We start from the raw sequence: 22,683 nt of genomic DNA, 5'->3' as shown, positions 1-22,683 counted from the left end.
CAAGTGAAAGGAAACCCCTAATAGTGTTATTACACTAGACATGTCTGTATCGTCGAGTGTTTTTCATGATGCATAGCGGGGAAAATCATTGTCTCCCCAACGCGACCTTTATTTTGATTTAGTCTTCGGGGAGAAACCCAAACTCGTGCAAATTGAATTTCTGTTATGGACGAATAGTTTGAAACTGAGAAGGCAAAGGAAGGTTTTCCAAAAATGTACAACTTATAGTTGTCGGTCTACTGCTAATGCAGATTTGGGTAAACGCGGCAGGTTATTCCAGTTTATAGGCTAGGCCTACATTGGGCTACTTTAACATGTATTCAAATGTTGAACACGATGGGACCATTTATGTTAGAGAGAAAGGTGAACTGCACTGTGTAAACAATGCTCGTGAGGCTGGATATCCACCTGTAAAAAGGAAACCTACAAGACTATTTGAGAAGGACTTTTCTGTTCAACTGTGTATAGACAATGTAACTGCCTCTTGCTCTAAGAGGAAAGATCACTTCGTTTTCACGTACAACAGTGAAGGCAGTTTACGATATACTGCCAAATCTTTATTTAACACCTGCTTGCTTTATATTGCTGATAACGTCCAACACATCGAATCTCTCGTTGGTTTCCCTGAACAAATGGCTGACAGACTATTTGCAGCTGCTGAAGAAAAGCAAAAATTCTCAAATTCGGAGACTGGGCTAAGGGCTCTGCAGGTGTTTTGTGAAGCCTATGGGGATCTTGTGCTTAGGTCATTGTGTTTGAGAAACAGGTAGGTTAGTTTTAGTATCACTTTTTGCTGTTGGACAGTTGTAACCTTAATTTGAAAGGCTCGAGACCTAATGCTTGTTCATACCCCCCCCCCCCCCTTTTTTTTTTTTTTAATGTTAAAGGTTTTCTTTGTTGTCTGAAAAGTTGGATGAAATCAAGATATTTCAAAGTCTACATTGCTTAGACCTTCATGGATGCAAGTTGGGAGATGGCCATGAAATCTTTGAACATTTGACATCTGATCAATTGGGCAGGTATAACCTCCCCCACTTCCTGTTTGAGACGATTTTCTTATTCAAAGTTCTTTTTTAATTATTTCATTATTCATATTATTTTTTTGTAGCAGTCTCTCCCAGTTGTCATTGGGAGCAAACTGTCTGTCAGACCCTGGCCTTCAGAAACTAACTGCACCAGTTAGAGTGATGAAGAGGGGGCTTCAAAATCTCAAACTTCTGGACCTGAGCTGTAAGTAGCCTCCAACATTTGCTTTCATGTAACCTCATTGCTTCACTCACTGTGGTAGCCCAGTTTTTCAGGTGACTTCCAGACAATTCCTCCATTGGGCTTAATGATGCTGGATACCTGTTTTCATCAGAGCGCAAAGACATAGGCTTAGACAGACTACATCTATGTGAAATATTTTGCTTTCTCTCTGTGTAGACAATCCTATCTCTGAAAGGGCAGTGGGATACTTGGCTTGCTTTCGGAAATTGCAAGGCCTTGACTTGTCAGAAACGCTTATCAAGGTAAAGAAAAACAAACTACAGTCATTTGGCATTCAGTTGAACATTGCTGCAACCCAGAATGTTAGCATAATATAATTCATGATAATTCTTTCTCAGGCAGGAATGTCCTTGAATAAGCTCCTGTGGAGTAAAATGAGACTGGTTCCCTCGGATAGTCCTGTGGCAGTATTTAATCACTCCTGCTGTAAAACAGAGGGCTGGGCACAGGAGGTAAATCAGAAAATCTATTAGACATTTCTTTTCTGCACACTGATCAATTTGTTATGTAAGGATTAAGTTGTGTACAATGATAGACTGTTGTCGTCCGTGCATGTTGTGGGTTCATTCATTTCATTTATAGGTCGTAAACCAGTGGGAAGTGAATGGTGCTAAATTGCCAGAGAAAGATATTAAACCAAGGACAAATGCTCTTCGTTTTTGTAAGTATCACATACTACTTTAGTTACGGAACCAAGATGATGTTGTTAATAGTTAATAATCCATGGAATCTCTTCTAGATGGGAGGGAGAGGTTTGTGCGAGAGACTCTGAATTCCACTCCCGTGGTATGCAACAAGTCCGATGATGTGATTTTGAGGCTGCAGTTCTACAGACCTGCACTGCAAGGAGACATCGCTGTGGATGCGGACAGCAAAACAGACATGCCAGCACAAAAAGGCACGAAAAGAAAACTGTCCATGGAGAATGAAAAGGCAGCTGTGAGCAGTAAGAGTTCAAAGCGCCAGTCTGTGTCCTCATTTTCTGCTGAAGACTTGGACTTATTGAACAGCTACTAATACCTCCATAAGTGAACTTTTACAAGGCGTTGTAGTTCAATTTCAGAGCTAAGATTTTTTTTATTAGTAACAGAGCAGATTATATTACAATTACATACAGTTGAATTTCTGTTTTATCATAATAACTTTCATTATCTCATTAACATGCTCCAAATAAGTTAACAACCACTTAAAGTTATAAAATGTATGTCAAATTTGAAAGAAAACACAATAGAAATTACAAACAATAAAAAATAAATTTGTTATGCTGCTGTGTGCTTTCTCTAGTCTATGTAATTGTCCTACATGTACAGTACATAATATGATATTTTACTATTGAATGCTTTCACAATTCACTTTGTAAAATGTGTTGGTGATTGACAATAATGATGATGGAGGATACATGATCCTTGATAATGTCACCTCACACTACAGACATCTCTCTATGTGAGGTTATGTGGAGGTTATTAGCCACCTGAGCACACATACTCATCTGACCAGTCGTAGCAGTTCTGCCTGCCATCTTTACACAAGGAGCGAGGGACACACAAGCAATATTGGAACTCTACTGGGGTGCATGTCCACCACTGTGATCCACAGGGTGGGCAATCTGCATCTGAGAAACGTGTACGTGAAAGTATTTGTAATGTAGATGACCGTTACAATTTCAGAGTCCATAGAAAATATGCAAAATAATAAATGACTAATATAATTCTGAATATAGCTGTAAGTCTATAAGTACATTTAATGTTTATGGGATTTCATACTCACAGATGCCAATCTCATCTGAGCAATCCCCACAGTCATTTATCTGGTTACACTTTTTATCTACAAAAATCCAGAAGTTTGAGTTTCCACATCGGAACACAAGGTTGCTTGGGAGGTTGTTGGGCAGATCACCTGAAACAGAAGTGGACAGTAGATTAGATTAGATTAGATTCAACTTTTTAAGTGGACAGTATAATAGCTAGCTGTGTGCATAGTCGGATATAGAGACGGCTCTGGCTGTGTGCAGAGTGTGTTTTTGTTAAAAATGTCACGCTTATTTGATGAACAGTCATAGATATGAGAAGTTATGAACGTAACTGCACATGTGTCTGCTCTCATCTGCCCCACGGGGGCAGTTATGAACCCCATCACAAAGGAGTGAAGGTGGCAGACAGGTGATTCGATCATCACAGAGAAAGCCTGATCCATTCTGACGGGTCTTGCACTCACGATTAACTGAAAACAATTTTCAGGACAATACAAAATATGAATACCTGAACACAGGAGCATCTCAGTCCTAGAGCCTCAATGTGAAAATACATGTACATAGACACAGTTCATTCACTCTCATTCCATTGACATAAGTATTCACCTATAAGAATCTATACCCAGGGGATGGAAGTGTGTGTGTGTGTGTGTGTGTGTGTGTGTGTGTGAGTGAGTGAGAGAGAGAAAATAAGCACCTAAGGACTAGGTCTTATCAAGGAAAATATTTATGATGTAAATCAGTTCATAGACCTTCCACTATACACATATTGCAACACTTTTTTGGTGTCTTTGAAACTGAGACTAGTTTTACAAGACAAATGAATTTCTAAGCCAACACTTTGTGCCAATATTAAGTTGAATCTATATATTCTAATGGTCTGTTTATTTGAATGAATAAGTGGACCGTTATTCTTAATTGTTTTTTTCAGCATGTGTACTTATGTGTACTTCGTAATACAACAAGAGCACATGGATCAGATCTCAGTTTTTATTGGTGTCTCACCGGGAGGCAGTTTGGGGATGCCAAAGAGCAAGGCAACGGCGACACCTGTGGCGGTCAGCGCTAGGCCAGTCAGCACCAGGGTGGACACACAGACAGCTCTCCTGCTGCAACAACTACAGCTGCAGCACTCCCCACAGCAGTCTGGAAGGAATCAAAAAACAATGTTAGCTGAGGCTGATGTCCTGTGCTAGTTTTCTCATTTCTTTGGTAATTTTAGGGTTTTATTCCCCCTGGCAATTCTCCAATTCTTAGTTGACTAGGACTTCAGTTTCCTGCTTATGAAAGTATTTGGGCGCCTTGAATGACAGTTCCTGTATCATATGGTGATTGTCCTAGCCAAATAACAATTCAGTATAAGACAATGAAATAGCTTTTCTCCTTAGGATAATGGGCATGTCTTGAATGAATCCCAGGTATTTTTTGGGGGGGGCTGGTGTTTTCATTGAATTACATACAAATTAAGTACAGTACATATTTCTGACCAGAGAGATCTTACCTTCCTCAAGTGCCTCAGTGGGTCTAACTGACCGGTGAGCTTCACGCCTCTGGAGATGAGACAGGGGTGAGTGCTGCATCCATTCATGTTCAAAAGTGTTGCTCAATGGTTACACGATCAACATTATCAAAGAGAATATGATATAAAACGTCAGTATCTCACCTGCGGATAAGTCCGACTGGATTTCATCTTTCATTTTTCAGAGGTCGTCAGCCTTCCCTCATGACTAAGGAGTATCTGTTCTGTTATCAATATGCAAGTCTATGTTGTGATTGCAGACAGTCACCTAGTAACCATCCTGTAGATAAATCATAGTCCTGCCAGTGCTGTCTTAGACATGCCCACAGAGAAACGTAAACAAAGAATGTCTTCTTATATATCAGCAAGCCCTTGATATGACAGCACGTCCCTTGACATCACAGGGACAGCAAGAAAGATTGCAGGCATAATAGTATCAGTACACCAGCTATTTTAAAGAATTTTATTTGGGAGACACATAGTTTAATTACAAACATCCATTCTTATGTGAAACAGTAATCACACGGTGGGCTAGCTACTGTTTATACATTTCCTCATGAAGCTCAATATACCCCACTCTGTGCATGGGTCATCCCTTACAACAGACACACCACCTAAGACCAGGGAATGGGTTTAGCATGAGTTAATCCATATGGAACTCACTATTAACTACAACACCTCTTGGACAGAAACTGCAGTTAACACACCAATATTAATCCAGGAAAAAAAACAGTTTCTAAATGGATCTTTAAGACCTCCCCTGAAAAAGAAGTAAAGCGATTTAAAAAAAACTTGGTGAAACAGGGCTATCATTGACAGTGTAATGCTTCAATCATGCCAATATACAGATACAATTATCTTCCCCGTACCATTGCTTAGAGCAGTTCAAACGCTTAGGAGAAAGTCATAGAAAATGTGCTAGAATTCATCAACGCAATTTCAAGTGAAAATGTAAACTGCTTAAGAATAAGACCAACACCATAGGGCTCATTTTTGTCTTTTTTAAAATACCACCCTATCAAATATTTGTCAGAAAATGATGCTGCCTTTCCTAGATATTGGACTGATCGAGGTTGACTTTGGATGGCAGCGGGCCCGCCTCCATCTCTTCTCCATTAGAGGTGAGGATCACTAAAGAGGATGGTGAGTATGGTGTGAGCTTCTGGTCTTTCATGAACTCCATATCCCCATAGATGCTTAGTTTCTACGACAAAAGACACAAAAACGTTCAGTTAAATCTTGATTTTGATTTCAATTAATCTCTGAAATCAGTTTCTCAAACTAAATTAACCCCAATTGTCCACACGTCAAACCCCAACACAAAAACCTATGAATGAGGCAGTTTATGTCAAAACTTACCCAGCTAACAAGCCTACATAGTACACCTGTACAAACGTCAGCCTTATACACCACCAACAACAGCACGGTGGCTTTGACAAAACTGTCTATACTGCAAACAATTGCAATTTAGAGATGTTGTTCATGATCATACTGTTAAACTGTTGTTACATTTTCAAGTGACTAAGATTTCTGGTAATTTTCCCATTTAAAACGTGCCTCCTCTCAAGTTAGAAAGTGCAATAAGACCAACTGAAAATGAAACCTGGCGCATTTCTAGGCTGATTTGACATGGAACTACACTCTCATCTGGCGTAATAATCAAGGCAACTTGCAAACTACTGGCACTACTACTGCTTGTTGTCTATGCGGACTATTTTCAGATGCTGCGTACGATATCACTGCGCCTATGGTACGTTTGCAAGTTGCCTTGATTATTACGCCAGATGAGAGTGTAGTTCCATGTCAAATCAGCCTAGAAAAACGGCAGGTTTCATTTTCAGTTGGTCTTATTGCACTTTCTAACTTGAGAGGAGACACGTTTTAAATGGGAAAATTACCAGAAATCTTAGTCACTTTTAAACATGAAGCTAGCAGGCGAGAAGCTAATGGTCTAATCCGATTAAATGATCTATGCTAGGCTGAAGCTAAAAGTTGTATCGCCAGACTCACAGAATGGCTGGATGAACGGGAACAAGGTAAATATCGATTGTTTTGCTCGAGGGGAGGTGGAAAATGAGCGTATTTCCAAAAATGGCGGAATATCCCTTTAAGTTTATACCGGTTCTCAGTTCCAAATTGATCCTGTTTGGAGTTTTACTACATTGTTATATCTGTCTTTGAGAGAAATAACTATAATACAGAACGACTTCAATCTATGCCACCGAAGAATGGAAATGATGACCGTAAAAATAGTGTCATACAGATAAATGTTAGACTTTAGACCCCCCTAAAATGTTGTTTGTTGTAGATGTGATCAACAATAGTCATCTAGGTCTTGTGATGATGGACTAACCTCAGCAGGGACATACTGGTCAACAGCAGTAGCCACTGTGGCACAGCAGATCCAAATCAGAACCAGGACTGACAGAACCAGAGTAGTCGTCAGAATCCAGCCTGGAAGCCATGGGTTCCTGCCGTCAAAGAAGTAATCATTTCAAAGCAAACATAAGGAATTAGAATCTTATTTAACATCTGTAACTATTATAAGATCTGAAATTATAACATCTCATCTGTGTTCACATAAACAAGAAAGTAGTTCAATCACTGTGGGCGTTTACATTTCCTCCTTTTTCGTGAAGGAAAAAAAATGTGCATTTGAAAGGTCGCTGCACACCAACCTTGACAGGCAGCCAAACAGGCTAGACTGATCCTCGCTGTTGCGTCTGTCCACAAACATATCTCTATCTCTCTCCTGAATGTAGCTGCGATGGTAGTCTTTGTAAACAGGGTTACTCTGTCCTTGGTCTGCGACAATGAAAATATTTTACATTTAAAATACCATGTAGACTAGCAGAAAGGTTCTTGGACATTTAAGTCTATCCATCTATATTAAACATCTTTATAAGAGGAACATACAGGAGTTCTGTGGTACATCCTCCTCCTCCATCTGGTACTCGAGCTGAGGGACAAACTGAACTTGTGGCTCAGACTGTAGAATTGAAGACAAAGTATCAGAACCAGCTTAAGTTAACAGCCAAAACCTTACCCTACACAGTTTGAGCAAATCTGAAATGTACGATTACCTGGAAAATAATTACTTTTCCATCATCTGCTTGGAGGTAGAATGTCCAGGAAGACATGATAAAGTTATGAGCCTGGCTCATCACGTCATCCCAGAATCCTCTCACTAAGGTCAGTGGGTAGAGTAGATGGATCCGTGGCATCATGGATGAAAGCTGCAAAGCAAGGCAGCAATGTATATGTGGTCAAATATGTGACAATCATGTAAAAATCAATGACTGACCAAAAAACATGGACTATGGCATGCTTTCACATTCTTCCATTAACACACAGGTGCATGAGTTAGGAGCTCACCTGTTCTTGCCTAAGCTTAGCAAAAGGAAGTTGGCTCTGACATCCGAGATTGCAGGCATACTGTTCATCAGCCTGGGAATATGCCTCATGACAAGCTATGTAGATTAGAAAAACAAACAATTCAAACCATGGCACAGTCCTTACAATAAACAAGCACTGCCTATACAATAATACACTGAACGTATGTAAGATGGAAGGAGTGAAAGGTATGAAAGGCTTGAATTGGAGGAATGATCTCACCAGATTCGCATTCTGATTTAGTTTGATTGAGGTCTTCAGTGTCTCCGACAAACTGACAAATGGAAAACAGACGACATCCTCTCTGGCAGGCATATAGTTCCTCCTCCTGCAAAATAAAGGCAAACAGTAGTGCATTACTCACAACTGCGCTCTCCATGCAAGAATACAATCGCGTTTTAAAGGCTGTCAGCAACAGGAAGATAAAACATGGAGACCGCTTCCCTGTTCGTCGGCCCGACACCACCATTGTCATCATTATCCTTCATGTTTACATGATAAGGGAGCTTAAATATGACATCTGAAGCCGCAAAATAACAATATACAACTCAACAAATAATCACGCATAACATTGTCGATTCAGTCGATTTTCAGTGAATCATGATGCAATTATGATGAAACTACAGCAAACGTTTATGAACCTAGGTAGAATAGACTGATGGTTATTGTAGCTAGACAGCTAACAGTTAGCATTGTTGATGATACACACCCGTGGATAAGTATGCAAACTATAGGTCATCTGACATGTTTTGTGGCAAGAGGCGGTGTTTCCCAATGCTCCGTCGAATGCATCGGACGATACAGTCGCTGCCAATGTGTAACTGCAAGTTAAAAGCAGTCCCAACATTATTCTGTAAGGACCTATCGCGTCCATTTCTCTAGCAAAATAGCTAACTACGACAGGTTCACACTTCCTTGAGCGATACACTTTTGTTTGTTGGGTCTCGCGAGATATGACACCCTATTTGGCATGTTCGCACGTGAGCTTGTTTCCCACTTTCAGGCCATGCAACATCTACTTAAAAATGTGCTACGTTGTGTATCGCAACAATTATACTATAGTATTCACCATGTTTTATTGCCAGCCATGCAATAGTCAATTCCATGCAATCTGTAACACATACATTCAACTCCTGAAAAATGTATATAATATGATGCGCATGTGAAAACAATATGCACGACTCTACCGAACATGTCCTTTTTGGAAATCGGCGCGGCACTGATAGCATAACATAGCTAACATAGACGTAGACGTTCTCGGCTAACCAACTAACATAGTTAAAGGAAGCGAGGGAATATCCGACAACTTTTATGTATTAATGACGTTACGTTATAAAAGATTCACTTCCATGCACACGCCGGTAGCTCTGCCACTTGTGTAGGATATGTTCAGACACCACCACCAACACTAACATTAACGGAAATCTTGGCTACACCGGTGCGAGATCAATGGATAAATTTGTTGTCAGGTCTCCTGGGAAAGCACCTGAAAAGTCGGCAATGAGGCATGGAGAAAAGGTTTATCGTCAAACCACCATTGAATCTCTTCGGGTAATCTGCAGTTTTGTTTTTTTGACTGTTAATATCTTTATCTACTGTTGTCGTTGTATTTATGCCATTCTTGCTGTTTGATTCCACCAGAGAGTTGTTGTCATTGAAGACATCGAACGGTACAAAGCTATACTTGAATTGTCTGGTCAAACTAAAGAAAACATGCTAATGGCTTTGACGGAACTCAATAAGAAGATGCCATCCAAGGAAGTACTGAGGACCACCCAAATAGGTGAGATTGCTTGGAGTCGAAATTAAATAGGCTATGACGACGTTTTGGCAGTCGCTCTCATTCTCTTTGCTGTTAACACCTGGTGAGGTGTCTTGCAGGAGGGTCATTCCACCTCAATTCAACGGATTTTAGAGAACATTTCTGCTTGACCATCTCAGATTTGCTTCAAACTTTTACCATCTAAAGAGTAACCATTTTAACTAACTTAGCCAAAATATTAGATCGGTATACCTAATACATCCAGACAAAAACATTTTTGAACATGGTACCCCCCTTCTGATTTTTGGCACATTGGCGCCCTCATCTAAATCTGCAGCAAAGTTCAGATGTCATTATCTCAAAAAGTGTTCAAGCTAAAGACTTCAAATTTTCTGTGAATAATGATTGCTACCTATAGATTCCACATATTCATTCCTAAGTCGTATGTGTTGACACTGACTGTGTTTCAATCTTGTGAAATCAGAAGAAAAATTGCAGATTTCTTTCACACCCCCACATTGGGTGCCCCATTACACAATTTGTAAACAAAATGTTTGGCAAATGGTTATGTCTCTCTACAGAAGTGTTTAAGCTGTCTTTGAAAAAGTAATGAAGAGGTGTCTATATTGCTTTTTTTGTTGGAAGTATTGTAACACAAAACTGAAAAACAATCAATTTGGATAATATTGTATCTCCATTACAGAGGTATGACAAGCTATACCAATGAATTGAACACATCTCCAGAATGAGTATGAAATGGGCTTTCAGACTGTGAAATTTCAAGATGGTATTATGGCTATGGTTATTGAAATGTTATTTTTGAAATATTGGTCTACTATAACAACACATTGCCGATATCCATGAACAGTGACATCTAGTGGCATTAAATAGTGACAGCAGCAATTTATTTCGGAAATACAGGAAATATTTTATTAGTTCATCACTCAGCAAGTAAATGAAAATATAAATGTTTAACAGTATGAGACATAAACATCTGATACTTAGGAATAAGACAAGGATTATGAAATCATTAAATAATAGCACAAAAAAACAACACTAATTGTTGTAATAGACCAATATTTAAAAAAATGTTTTTTAATAACTGCAGCCATAATACCATCTTGAAATTTCACAGTCTGAAAGCCCATTCCATACTCTTTCTGGAGATGTGTTCAATTCATTGGTATAGCGTGTCATACCTCTGTAATGGGGAGATACAATATCATCCAAATTGATTATTTTTCAGTTTTGTGTTACAATACTTCCAACAAAAAAGCAATATAGACAACTCTTCATTACTTTTTCAAAGACAGCTTAAACACTTCTGTAGAGAGACATAACCATTTGTCAAACATTTTGTTTACAAATTGTGTAATGGAGCACCCAATGTGGGGGTTGAAAAAAAATCTGCCATTTTTCTTCTGATTTCACAAGATTGAAACACAGTCAGTATCAATACATACGGCCTACGAATGAATATGTGGAATCTATAGGTAGCAATCATTATTCCCAGAAAATTTGAAGTCTTTAGCTTGAACACTTTTTGAGATAATGACATCTGAACGTTGCTGCAGATTTAGATGAGGGCGCCAATGTGCCAAAAATCAGAAGGGGGGTACCATGTTCAAAAACGTTTTTCTCTGGATGTATTAGGTATACCAATCTCATATTTTGGCTAAGTCAGTTTAAATGGTTACTCTTCAGGTGGTAAAATTTTGAAGGAAATCTGAGATGGTCAAGCAGAAGGCATTTGTTGAATTGAGGTGGAATGACCCAGGAGCAACTTGGGGCAAGGTGCCTTGCTCAGGGCAGGGGTACAATGGTGAAGTCCCCTGGCATGGAAACTCATTACCTTTTGGTCTTCCACTTGTACTTGTGGTTGTGGTTCCACTTCCATGCCCGATCCCTAACCACAAGACCATTCAAACATGCATATAATGGGCCTTTACTATACATGCAGACACATCATGGCATGATATGCTACTGTAGGCCTACTGTAGCCTACATGTAGGCCTATGTATTTGTCATGCGCATACATGAATGAGTACATAATTAACCAATTTAATCGTTTCTGTTTTGAAAGGGCATGTAGTGAATAAGACGCGAAAGAATGCAGATCCAGAAGTAAGCTCTTTGGCTAAGGAGGTCTATAAAAAATGGAGAACTTTTGTTGAGGAGAATGCAAACAAGCCCTCTATAGAGGTTCGCTGCGATAAACAAACTGAGGAGCTGCGGGACAATGCGAGACGGCTCCTTTCTGAAGCCATGGAACTAGAGGTATAGCCCGCTTCCGTGTTCAGATTTATGTAGTCTTATAATGTATACAGATTTAAAATGGAACATACAAACACATTACTCCATAACTAGAGCTTTAAGTGTTTAGATGAGCAGTTCTGGACTCCTTTGTTTTATTACTGGTCATTCACAGAATTGTTGTTTTATACTTTTTGCATCAATACTCACATTGATCAATCAAAATTCTTCTGAAGTATCTTGTAAGTCACTTACTGTAACAAGCCATGCTTATTTATTTTTTCAGAAATCACATGGCCTTGTGGACAATATTGAGAGAGAAGTGTTCCATCAAAGTGTTCGTCTTATTAATGTTGGTTACCGACGAACTGTGAGGGCCTTGGTTTTTGCCTTGAAACACAAGCCTGACTTAAGAGCTCAAGTGAAGGACAATAAACTTTCTGTAAACATTCTTGTTAAAGACCACAAAAAATGACAGTGCATCTGAAGACACATTAGAAGAAGATGTGGAAATACTGCTGCTTGTGACAACAAGAAAAACTTTTTTTTAATGTTTTAATTTTTTAATGAATGCATTTTTTACTATGAATTTTTAGTGACATTTTGAAGGTATGAAAGGTGATCATTCTTGTTTCACCACATAATTAAAACTTGAATGACGCAACAACGTAGTTGGAATGTTGGTCCTCTGCTTATCCAATCTCTCAGGACTGTCACACATTTCAGTGAGTGAGTCTGCATGTTGTGTTAGTTCCTTCAACTGTCTCATGAAGACATGCTCTTCACCATATGACAAACTCAGTTCTGATTAGCAACAAACTACCAGAGTAAAGGAACACATTTAAAATCTGGTAGTGCGGAAAGGCCTGTGAATCTATGGTCTCATGATCAGTAGGGAGGTTTTAGTTTTTCTCTTGTATGACGAAGATGCAGATGATCTCATAGCAACACAAGCCAAACAATAGCAATCAGCATCAGGATAACAGCCATCACACAGATGCTGATGAAGACGATGTCACTGGTTTCATGTGGCTCACTGTTTCCACTCCCGCCATCTCCCTGGCTGATTGACTCCAGGGCGAGGCGAGCCAATTCATTCATCCGGTTTCGCTCCTCGATGGAAATTATGTTGACATAAGCCAACTTTCTCTGGGCGTCGCACTGTACCTCGTACTCTTGCACGTTTTGCTTCTTCCCATCCGAGAGGTCAATGTAGAGGCTGTTGACTAGCATTGTGATGTTCTGTCGTTTCTGCAAATGTGGTAACCCATTCCAACGAGATAGTTAGAACTAGTATTCCTTTAGCAAATATTGAATAAATCAGTATTTTATACTTATAGTGATAACTATAAAATAATACATTTCAAAAGTATCCACTGAGGGATTATTATTGAATAGATTTTTTTTATTTTATGTGTTACATAGTGCCTTTAAAAACACCAAAGGTTGCTTTACAGAGTAAACACAGTGAAAAATAATAATCAGCACAAAACAAGTAAAGAAAAACATTGCAGTAAAACAGTGATTTTACCTGACCAGCTGTTCCACAGATGCCATCAAAGCGAGCCAGTATTTTATAGGCTGTTGGTGTGATCTGGGCCGGACATGAAGGGTTCCCCAAGTAAATGCTCTCATCGTCCAAAGGGGGTAAAGACAGACGGGAGATCTGGATCTGAAACTCACTTCTCGTGCAGCTGATGTTGATGGGCACCACTTAGACAAAGAAATAAACAAGGGAATCTTCACTTGTCTGAAAAACACCATTTTGAACACATGAACACAAGCAACTACCTTGAATGGAGTGCACAACTAACTTTATATTGTAGTTTTTGTGTGTGGTTTTTTTTTTTTACAAAATACTAGTATACGTTCAAATGCAACACACACCTAGTGCACCTTACCTTTAGAAGGTGCAGGAATTGTGTTGACACTCACCTCCTATATAGGAGGCGAAGAAACCCTTAAAAGCATAGTTTCGGTCGGTGGTGAGGACCACCAACAGTTTGTTGCTCTTCGAGAGTACTGAGGGAGGTTGCTCTGAGCCGCACCAGCGGCCTAGCAAAGGGTCTGACTCACTGCTCCCGTCATATACAGCCACAGAGTCGTAATCACAAACGGCAGTAAGGCTGTTCTCATCCTCCAGCTCTATGACTGGGAAGGACAGCTTGACTCTGTATCCAGCAGACAGGGTAATAGTCCAGTGACAGTTTATGTTGTTTGGATAGATGCTCGGATAGTTTGGACTGGTAAAGTTGCCACTGATGGAGGTTAGAATTTGCTGGCATTCAGCTTTCATTAAAAAAAGAAACAAATCAACAAACAAAAGACTTGTCAGTTTCACACAATCACATTGCAGAGCGTAATATTAGGCAGCAAATTATTACAATTTACCTGAGTAGTAATATGCCTTAAATCCTCTTCCTCCGATGTTGAAGTCAGATTTGAAAACAACAAGCAGTTGGTTTGAGGTAGTGATGGTGTCTGGAGGTCTGTCACTCCCGCAGTAGTTCCCCAGATGCTTGTGCTTTGTTGTGGGGCCATCAAAAAGGGCCACATAGTCAAAGTTACAGCCCTCATTGTTCTCCAGCTGGAAGTCCAAGAAAACCAAGCTAACCACGCTACGGTTAGAAACATGCACAGTCCAGGAGCAGTCTGCACTATTACTATAGTCCTGTGGGTAACCTGGGCTTGAGATGATCCCAGATAAACCAGTCAAAACGCCGCCACACATATCTGACGAAAGGTAGAGGAAGAAAACAACCACACACTAGAGGGTGATGCAAGTATGACAAGCTCTGTAAATGGCAAAAAGGGAAAGCAAGCATTCAGGGCCTTGATTGACATGTTGAGCAAAGTGCCACATCTAAAGCTAGCTTAATAACGCAAAATCTATTTGCAAATTAATATCAAGAAAGATCCAAAGCTTAGGTAAACTAAAAGCTGTCTCATGCCACTGCCGTTAGTTCATACGTGAGAACTTTGCTCATAAACTGACTTTGCACTTTGCACTGGCATAAGAGATGTTTAAAATGTACCTTTCCTGTAGCCCACCGAGAATCCTCTGTGAGCCACATGACGGTCTGAGTGGAAGATGATTGACATGACATTCCACGAGGAACTAAACTGGGGAGGGGACACGTCCCCACAGAACTTCCCCAGGAGGTTGCCCTCATCCTCGGAGACGCCGTTGTAGATTTTGATGTAGTCATAAGAGCAATTGGCGTGGTACTCCAGTTGAAAGTTGTGAAATGTGAGAAGCACCGAGGAGCCCTCTGACACCACGATCAGCCAAACACATTCTATGTTGTAGGGGTACACGCCAGGAAAGTTGGGGCTGGAAATGTTACCTGCGCTTGCGGATAAGATACCGCCACATTTTACACCTGTGGGAGAGAGATGTGCAATGTGACTTACATCTTCATTTCATCCCATTATTAGAAATTTATTTGATTCTGTTGAAATAAGTCATGAAGAGGAGAACACTCTTCTCGTTTTTGTTTGACAATTCAATATGTTGAATTGTGGTGTTCACAAGTTTACAGTCCAACAGTATATACACTGGTCTGAAAAATGATTGCTGCATACAAGTGAAAAGAAATTGCATTGAGTCATTGGATTATTGCATGGTATTTTTTTAGTTGAAGTCTGGGTTCAATCACAAGGAGAGGAAATTAAGTAAATATTTCAACTTCATAATATATTAATGTAAATAAACCATGTGGGTGCAGTCTACAAGAACAAAAATGGAAATATTTCTAAATAGTTATTCTTAGCATCCACAGGTTATTACTTTTCTACATTCTGCTTTTGTCTGACATCTCTACATTTCTGTAGATGTTTCACTAAAGAAGATTATCAAGATGGTGAAACAAGACAACTTGTATGCATGAGAGAATACTGTAAAACACTATTCTTAAATTTTATTTTCAGAATTTCCATGTAACTCTGATACGATTTGTACATCACAACAAAATGTCCTCTCTTCATGCAACAGGCTGTCTAAATGGAGCTTAAAAGGGCGTTCACATTGAAATGAATCACACATTAATCAATTAATAAACACTTACCTCTTTTGGTGAAGGCTTTGCCAACAAAAACAAACATTATATGAAGAAGGACCATCCTTAAAGTCATTTTGAAACTGTCCTCTATTTTTGTCTGTCACGCTCTAAAAACAATGGCCGACATGGACAGCAGTGGAGCGACAGTACGTCAAAGTCCACAGCCCAGTAACGAAGCCAAGGGCGAGAGGAGAACTGGTACAACACTGAAAAATTCATTCACCACCGTGAATGAGGAACCGGATAGGTGAGCCAGTCCTCGCCTTTCCTAGACTTTAATGAGAGGTATCGAATTCACCCAGGTGACTTGTCAGGACACCATTTGGAAGAGATGGCATAAAGTTTTAATGACCATGTCACACACATGCTTGGTCGGAATGTCATGTGCTAAAGTGAAGGCACAGGAAGTTTGGTGAATTTACCAAGAAACTGTATATTGCTTTCAGTTGCCTTAATCACAACAGAGGATTTTCTGTCAGGAAGATATAGCCATATAATTAGCCATAGTTTAATAACGAATGCAATTGAGATACACCCATTAAACCCCACATTTTAGAGCTCAATATAAAATTTGATTTACACAAGAATTGTCCCCTGCAAAACTAAACATGAAGTCTATAACAATGTGAAAGCCTGATCTAAACGTTAATAAGATTCAACTGCAGTGTCCTTTTATTCTAAAGCCATTCTTTTTGATATATCTAAACTCAATAGGATGATAAGATGACATATTAATGTATGCATTTAGGGGATAAACCTGAAGGCATCTTACTTGCATCAGCTTACCACTGTTTTCATTTAGGCCTTACAACTATAACTATGACCAGTAGATGGCGCCTTCAGTCGAAATGTCCCTGTGTTGGTTGGTTACGAACCCAAGAAACAACTACGCATGCGTAACCAAAATGTCTGCGCGCATGGCGGAGTAATGTCACGTCTAGTGACAGAAACATAAGCTAAGATTTGTTTGTTTGAAAAGGATAGCACAATTTCTGTAAAATGCTGAAGACGCCAGTGCATCGTTGCAATGCGATAACCACTGGGTTGAAACACCTATGTGTTTCAAATGAGATAGGATCATGTCTGTTGGTGCTTCGTTCGGGTCGACATGGCCATCGTCCCCTTTCTACCAGCTCATCTGTCTGCGGAAAAGCTCTTCCAAAGAAGAGACCCAAGGAAGTCGTGGAAATAAGCGGTCTTGAAAAGGTCACATATGCCGAGAGAATGCATTTTGTTCCTGGGTTGGCGAAACCCATTTTTCCAACCTGGAAGCCTGATTTTAAGGACCCTTTCAAGTATAAGTCACCAACACCTGAGGAAATGCCACTGTATAAGGATAAATCCTGTTACGTGTTCCATCAAAGGACGAGTCTAATGGAAGGTAATTATATAGTTTGTTTTTCCATTTCATAGGCTGACATTAAAGTGACTTGCTTGACATCAGAATGAACGTTATTTCCCCAATGTTTGCGTTGTGTTTGGATTATGTTGTGGTAGTGGAAGATTGGTGACCCATGTTGTAGGCTACAGTAAGTTGTTCTTAAACTGGCCTAATGCTCAAATTCACCTAATACTTAACAATATTACCTATAATACCTAACTCTCGTTTCATCCATAACCGGCACAAAAGTGGACATGACATAAACACAGCTGTCATGATGCTCATCATGTAAAGTAAGAGATTATGCAGATTTTGTGATGTTTATGCTTATATCTGTTTATTTCAGGTGTGAAACAGAGTCTCTGGCTGACTAAATCCAAACTAATCAAAGGAATACCTGCTCAGATCATGGCGCTAGCTGATGATCCAGCATGTCAGATCGAGAATCAGGATGAACGAGTTCAGAATGCTATCAAACATGCCCGCTTCTGGGACACCACAGAGAGAAGACCTCCAAGAGAGAGGTTCTGGTAAGTGTATTATAAAATGGTCACAGATAATGTAGGCTAATGACCACATGTGATATTCTTTGTTGAAGAGCAAGATCTAGCCTAGATGTTAGGTGTTATAAACAAAGGCTGTCCTATTCAAGACCCAGGTGATCATGCTCAGGCCTGAGATGTGATGAGATGACCTTCTACCTTGAATGACAGAAATAGATCAACTTAGAGAGATAGAGAGAGCAAATCAAACGGATTGATTGATTGATTGACTGGTTGACTGACAGATGTATCAGAGTCTAAATACCTTCTGCCTCCTACTGGGTGCGAGGGCTACTACACTATTCGTCCTACCATTAGAAATTAAGATTGGCCGGTGGTTTAAGAGCAAACATTAGATGTGGTACCCTGGAAATCCAGATTTCTTGCGAGAGCACAATTTGAATTTGCTCAGCGGGTCAGTCTGTCCATCAGTAATGATGCTCATTTCCCATGCCGTTGGAACTCAGGTTGCACCAATCACATCAGTGTATCTGATATAGGCGGGCCAGAGGCGACCTAAACAGACGATGGCAGCACTGATATGTCGAAGTCCGGAATCAGTCAGTGAACATTGGTCATAGTGTTATCCAATTACGTGCAGTGATATTTTCAAATGCATGCTTGGTGCCGCCCCTCAACTTGGGCCATTTTCATTACTTATAGCCAGACCTTAAATCTTTCTACATTTGTGCCTGGATATTCAGGCGATAGATGTGGTAGAATACCTGATGGGGGAAAAAAGGGTACAGTGCATGCATCATTTTCTTCACAATATGGGTAACATTTCAGCAATACACACATGAGCAGACAATTCAATAAACAGGAAATATGTATTTGAGTTCTGACCTGGCCTCTCCATCTCCAGTGACTCTGGTGTACGGCTAGAATCTTTTGCCTGAGCTTACATTTTGAAAGAAAAAAACTTTAACTCCTATATCTATATCTGTATACTATTCAGTATTCAATGTATATAAAGTGAATAGTATCCCCATCTTACCACAATATTATAATACATGTAATTACATTAGTAACAATATTACGATGCGGGACTGATATGAGGAGGGGGTGGACAGGCGCTGTTTGGTGATGCTGGATTTTTAATGAGTGTTGTTATGGACAGGACAGCCATCCTGCCTGCTGGGGAGGGGGCAGGAGGGAGGGGGGTGGGCTTCACCATCTCAGTAAAGCCCTTATTAATTAATCCGGCCCCAGGGAGCCCTGCAGTGCCTGAGCCAAGAGTCACCGCGGCTTTGATACATCTCTCATCTGCCCTCAGAAAAGCTGCCCTTTCCGCCACACAGAGCCGCCTTTTATGTGCTCTCTCCACCGCTGTCCCCTAGTGTTTGATTCCCAGCACAGCGCCTCGACCACCGGGATGCACGCCTAAAGGCCACGCTATAATTGAATGGAAGTGATCTGCCATTGCTCCCTGTTAAGTGGTTACACTTCAGCAATAGGCCCTGTTGGCCTGTGCTGGGTTGCCAGAGTACCAGGTGTCTGGCTTCGTCAACCAAAGAACCTTGGAAGCAGCTTGAATCTTGATTCCTTTTGAGCCAGATCCAATTTAACAGATGCACTCAAGGCAATTGAACCGTTATATGCATAATGAAAATGTAGTTAAGCTGGCTGTGACAGGTTTCCCCCCCTTTTTTTTACCTCCAAGACTAAAAGAGACCCTTTGTCTGTTTCTGTTGTTGTTATAATTTATGTTTGTTTTGCTGCATTGACTGGGTGGGTTGATTTAGACTGTGTTGTCTTGTGTCCATAGTCCCACACTCCTAAACAGCCTGATGCACCTGTGCAGACTCCAGCAATTCAAACACCCTGCTTTGGGAGAGCGGCTGCTGTCTCGGGACTATAGGCTGGCAGCTTCGTGGCACAGAGGTAGGCCCTGTCTGTTCAGCTGTCAAACTGGGATTGGTTATGTCCCACCGGCTGTGGATGGCTTCTCTTGGACAGTGAATGATTAAAGGAACACTCAGCCGTTTTTTCATATTAAACTACGTTATTCCCTTAACTAAGACGAGTTGATACATACCTCTCACGTCTCAATGCGTGCACTACCTACCTCTGGTGCGTGGCACAACTTTGATAGCACTTAGCTAGCCCAGTTCATTCATTAGGATCCAAACAGAGATGAAGTTAGAAGTGACCAAACACCTCCATGTTTTCCCTATTAAAATACAGTTACACAAGTAGTTATACGACCAAGTATGGTGACACAAAATAAAATTTGCTTTTTTAAGCGGATAACTGTAGTATACTGTACGGTGGAATAGCACTTGGGAGCACTTCAACTCGGCTCCAAGAGTGCACGCTTTGAGATGCGAGAGGTATGCATCAACTCGTCTTAGTTAAGGGAATAACATAGTTTGTATGAAAAAACGGTGGAGTGTTCCATGAGCAATGCTATGCTAGTTTTGTTATTACCCGAGTATGATTTGTAGGTATCTTAGGATAAAAACATGTATTGAATGCTTGTGAATAACTCCCACGTGTCCGGTGTGTGTGTGGCAGGTGAGGACCTCGTCCAGGTGAGAGGGCTGAATGGGATGCTGCTCAACAGCATGTCCCCCTTGCCTGCCATGGCTGACCAGGAGGAGGTACTGAGGACAGCCGACAGTGCTTTGGAGACCTTCTACCCCATTGCGCCCACAATCGACCTCCAGAACACCAATGTCTACGACATAAAGACAGACACTGGTAATCGTCTTGCTTATCCCATGATAATACAACCATTTGAAAAAGGATGTGTTTTCATGGCAGTCAGATTTTCACACAGATTTTTTTTACACTCAGATGTAGAAAAATAGTATCTAGTAGCTAGTATCACAATTACTGGTTATGAAAGCGTTTTCCACATAGATGCTTAATTTGCTTGGTGTGTCCTTGTCCGCCCCCTACAGGGTTCCGAGAAGATTACGCTTATCCGCACGCTCACACGCTCTTCTTCACTCACCTGATGGACGGCTTCCTTGAGCAGCTGCGGGCGAAGATGGTCATGTTTGCTTTTGGAAACGCGCTCGCTCGTGCCAGAGCCCTGTACGGGGTAAGGTATCCAGTTTTTGTGGACACACACCACACTGATCTGTTCGTTGTTGTTTTAGTAATCTGGCCAGACGGGGGTGTCTAATTGCAATGTCGATCTTATAACTGGCCGTCGGTCAACATCTGACAAATTTGAGCTGCGTGTGTCGGTAGACTCGGTACTCGACAGAGTATCAATAGGCTGTGGTGACAACACGCTGGCTTGGATGAGAGTTAAGAGAGTGATGTTTGGGATGTTCTCCGTTTACAGCCGGAGCCACAGGTCCTGGAGAAGCCAGTGGTGCTGCAGAGCGTCGCCACCAACGGCCGACTCTTCCAGTTCGTGGTGTTCCAGTTGAACACCACAGATCTGACCGCCGACGACGGAGTAAAGAACTTGGTGTGGATAGAGGAGCAGCCCCTCTATGACTTCGCTAAGGTCCGGCCGCTGATCAGAAAGAAGGTCGTACAGGTAAGGAGTCAAGTGCCATGCTAACTGAAAACCTCTCTATGGCCTGGGCCGCTTTATCCAGCCATCACAGATGTCCTGTTGCTAGTTTGCCCATTTAGAAGTGTGTAGACAAAGTGGATATTGAGATCCCTACTATGCAAACAACAAAATAACGACAGAGACATCCTGAGGGCTGCACTATGAAGTGAGGTAACTGGCTTCCCGGCATAAGTAGAAGTACTGTAACTCATCACCCAGGGAATAACCACTGATCTCCAAAAGACACGTCTCTTTAGACACAACAGCTGCACAGTGCAGTGTTCTTTTAGAGATCAGTGGTTGCTCCTCGAGTTACCTTGATAAGCCAGTAACGATGCTTTTAAAGTATGCCCCTCTGGTGTAATGACATGAGATTCTGGTTTGTCCAGTTTTTGGTTGTCAATCACTGCATTGCACTATTGGTCTACCATGAAATCACATCTCAGAAAACATTATGTAGCCTTGTCTGCTTTCAATAAATGTTGCAGCCGATGTCCCTGTGCCAATTGCAGTGCAGTCGGTGCTTATAGAGGATGCATAGTAATCCATGGGAATGTGAAATCAGGGACAGTGCTGAAAATGGCAACCACAATTCTTGTAATGCATCTTCCTGTCTTTCCTAAGGTGCCTGCTGGCCTGGCTGGGTACCACCCTGACACGTTCAAGAAGTTCCTGGCATTCTACCTACATGGAGCAGTGTGAGCTGAGGGCAGTAATGCATTCAATCCATCACATTGATATTTTGTTGTTATTTATGTGTTTATAACACATGCTCAAACCATCCCATTGATTTCCTTTGTTGTGGTTTATGGCATCCACTGAGTAAAACATATTTCAAAGTTGAAACAGAACATATTGTCATTTTTGAAGAGATATATTGCATTGTATTGCATGATGAGGCCTAAAGAGCCTCTGAAGTGGTATCTTTCTGTTTTACCGTAAAATGAACAATTCCACTAATCCAGTAAAATGTACAATCTAGTACATGTTTTTTTTTTCACCTATAGCTACCTTTGCTTTCCAAGTATGGTGTTAAAAACTAAAAACAAGAACAACAAATGCAAATCAGAGTAGCCAAAGCACAATTCTAATTCTGAAGAGGAACTGGAAAAGCTAGAGATACTGATCCGTGCCAGCATGATATATTTGCAAGTTGCAGCAGATGCAGACATGAGCCTTACTGAATCCATTGACTCATGTTGATTATGACAACATGTTCAAACAGTGATAGAAATG

At 40.7% G+C, this 22,683-nt stretch overlaps 5 protein-coding genes across 6 annotated transcripts; 3 read left to right on the top strand and 2 right to left on the bottom strand.

The window, feature by feature from the left end:
• Positions 1-142: 142 nt before the first annotated feature.
• lrrc42 (leucine rich repeat containing 42) lies at positions 143-2,515 on the top strand. 2 transcript variants are annotated; one of them, XM_062555028.1, is made up of 7 exons: positions 143-766; positions 888-1,019; positions 1,112-1,230; positions 1,426-1,511; positions 1,608-1,721; positions 1,852-1,930; positions 2,009-2,515. In XM_062555028.1, the coding sequence occupies exons 1-7, from the start codon at positions 315-317 to the stop codon at positions 2,284-2,286; spliced, it is 1,260 nt and encodes a 419-aa protein (XP_062411012.1). In that variant the 5' UTR covers positions 143-314; the 3' UTR covers positions 2,287-2,515. The 2 variants fall into 2 exon arrangements, with proteins under 2 accessions (XP_062411012.1, XP_062411003.1); XM_062555019.1 differs by having other exon boundaries at positions 1,109-1,230.
• A 2,472-nt stretch (positions 2,516-4,987) lies between these two features.
• Positions 4,988-8,855, bottom strand: tmem59 (transmembrane protein 59). The gene is made up of 8 exons (XM_062521032.1): positions 8,641-8,855; positions 8,154-8,259; positions 7,914-8,008; positions 7,622-7,774; positions 7,455-7,527; positions 7,217-7,343; positions 6,892-7,009; positions 4,988-5,742 (listed from the first exon to the last, which is right to left on the bottom strand). Exons 1-8 carry the CDS (start codon positions 8,803-8,805, stop codon positions 5,590-5,592), a joined length of 990 nt encoding a protein of 329 aa, XP_062377016.1. The 5' UTR covers positions 8,806-8,855; the 3' UTR covers positions 4,988-5,589.
• A 310-nt stretch (positions 8,856-9,165) lies between these two features.
• tceanc2 (transcription elongation factor A (SII) N-terminal and central domain containing 2) lies at positions 9,166-12,603 on the top strand. The gene is made up of 4 exons (XM_062521044.1): positions 9,166-9,482; positions 9,573-9,714; positions 11,777-11,970; positions 12,233-12,603. Exons 1-4 carry the CDS (start codon positions 9,381-9,383, stop codon positions 12,419-12,421), a joined length of 627 nt encoding a protein of 208 aa, XP_062377028.1. The 5' UTR covers positions 9,166-9,380; the 3' UTR covers positions 12,422-12,603.
• A 250-nt stretch (positions 12,604-12,853) lies between these two features.
• Positions 12,854-16,050, bottom strand: cdcp2 (CUB domain containing protein 2). The gene is made up of 6 exons (XM_062551493.1): positions 16,014-16,050; positions 14,982-15,329; positions 14,338-14,679; positions 13,882-14,235; positions 13,478-13,659; positions 12,854-13,197 (listed from the first exon to the last, which is right to left on the bottom strand). Exons 1-6 carry the CDS (start codon positions 16,048-16,050, stop codon positions 12,886-12,888), a joined length of 1,575 nt encoding a protein of 524 aa, XP_062407477.1. The 3' UTR covers positions 12,854-12,885.
• An 843-nt stretch (positions 16,051-16,893) lies between these two features.
• mrpl37 (mitochondrial ribosomal protein L37) lies at positions 16,894-22,298 on the top strand. Its single transcript, XM_062521020.1, has 7 exons — positions 16,894-17,388; positions 17,735-17,918; positions 19,699-19,814; positions 20,448-20,633; positions 20,837-20,979; positions 21,229-21,429; positions 22,072-22,298. Exons 1-7 carry the CDS (start codon positions 17,007-17,009, stop codon positions 22,147-22,149), a joined length of 1,290 nt encoding a protein of 429 aa, XP_062377004.1. The 5' UTR covers positions 16,894-17,006; the 3' UTR covers positions 22,150-22,298.
• The last annotated feature ends 385 nt before the right edge of the window (positions 22,299-22,683 follow it).

The sequence above is a fragment of the Sardina pilchardus genome, chromosome 2 (genome assembly GCF_963854185.1).
Source record: "Sardina pilchardus chromosome 2, fSarPil1.1, whole genome shotgun sequence".
Lineage (NCBI taxonomy): Eukaryota > Metazoa > Chordata > Actinopteri > Clupeiformes > Clupeidae > Sardina > Sardina pilchardus.
This window is presented reverse-complemented; position numbering and strand designations above follow the sequence as displayed.

What these genes read in the sequence shown, in the direction of transcription:
- lrrc42 (XM_062555019.1), top strand. Translation starts at nt 315, where the DNA reads ATGTATTCAAATGTTGAACACGATGGGACCATTTATGTTAGAGAGAAA. An exon ending in CAAACTTCTGGACCTGAGCT is followed by an intron (nt 1,231 to 1,425) that starts GTAAGTAGCCTC and finishes CTCTCTGTGTAG; the next exon opens with ACAATCCTATCTCTGAAAGG. An exon ending in GACAAATGCTCTTCGTTTTT is followed by an intron (nt 1,931 to 2,008) that starts GTAAGTATCACA and finishes AATCTCTTCTAG; the next exon opens with ATGGGAGGGAGAGGTTTGTG.
- tmem59 (XM_062521032.1), bottom strand. Translation starts at nt 8,805, where the DNA reads ATGGACGCGATAGGTCCTTACAGAATAATGTTGGGACTGCTTTTAACT. An exon ending in GTTTGCATACTTATCCACGG is followed by an intron (nt 8,260 to 8,640) that starts GTGTGTATCATC and finishes TTTATTTTGCAG; the next exon opens with GAGGAGGAACTATATGCCTG. An exon ending in GAAAAGTAATTATTTTCCAG is followed by an intron (nt 7,528 to 7,621) that starts GTAATCGTACAT and finishes TCAATTCTACAG; the next exon opens with TCTGAGCCACAAGTTCAGTT.
- tceanc2 (XM_062521044.1), top strand. Translation starts at nt 9,381, where the DNA reads ATGGATAAATTTGTTGTCAGGTCTCCTGGGAAAGCACCTGAAAAGTCG. An exon ending in CCACCATTGAATCTCTTCGG is followed by an intron (nt 9,483 to 9,572) that starts GTAATCTGCAGT and finishes TGATTCCACCAG; the next exon opens with AGAGTTGTTGTCATTGAAGA. An exon ending in CTGAAGCCATGGAACTAGAG is followed by an intron (nt 11,971 to 12,232) that starts GTATAGCCCGCT and finishes TTATTTTTTCAG; the next exon opens with AAATCACATGGCCTTGTGGA.
- cdcp2 (XM_062551493.1), bottom strand. Translation starts at nt 16,050, where the DNA reads ATGTTTGTTTTTGTTGGCAAAGCCTTCACCAAAAGAG. An exon ending in CAAAGCCTTCACCAAAAGAG is followed by an intron (nt 15,330 to 16,013) that starts GTAAGTGTTTAT and finishes TCTCTCCCACAG; the next exon opens with GTGTAAAATGTGGCGGTATC. An exon ending in CTTCGCCTCCTATATAGGAG is followed by an intron (nt 13,660 to 13,881) that starts GTGAGTGTCAAC and finishes TCTTTGTCTAAG; the next exon opens with TGGTGCCCATCAACATCAGC.
- mrpl37 (XM_062521020.1), top strand. Translation starts at nt 17,007, where the DNA reads ATGCTGAAGACGCCAGTGCATCGTTGCAATGCGATAACCACTGGGTTG. An exon ending in CCTCCAAGAGAGAGGTTCTG is followed by an intron (nt 17,919 to 19,698) that starts GTAAGTGTATTA and finishes TTGTGTCCATAG; the next exon opens with TCCCACACTCCTAAACAGCC. An exon ending in CGACATAAAGACAGACACTG is followed by an intron (nt 20,634 to 20,836) that starts GTAATCGTCTTG and finishes CGCCCCCTACAG; the next exon opens with GGTTCCGAGAAGATTACGCT.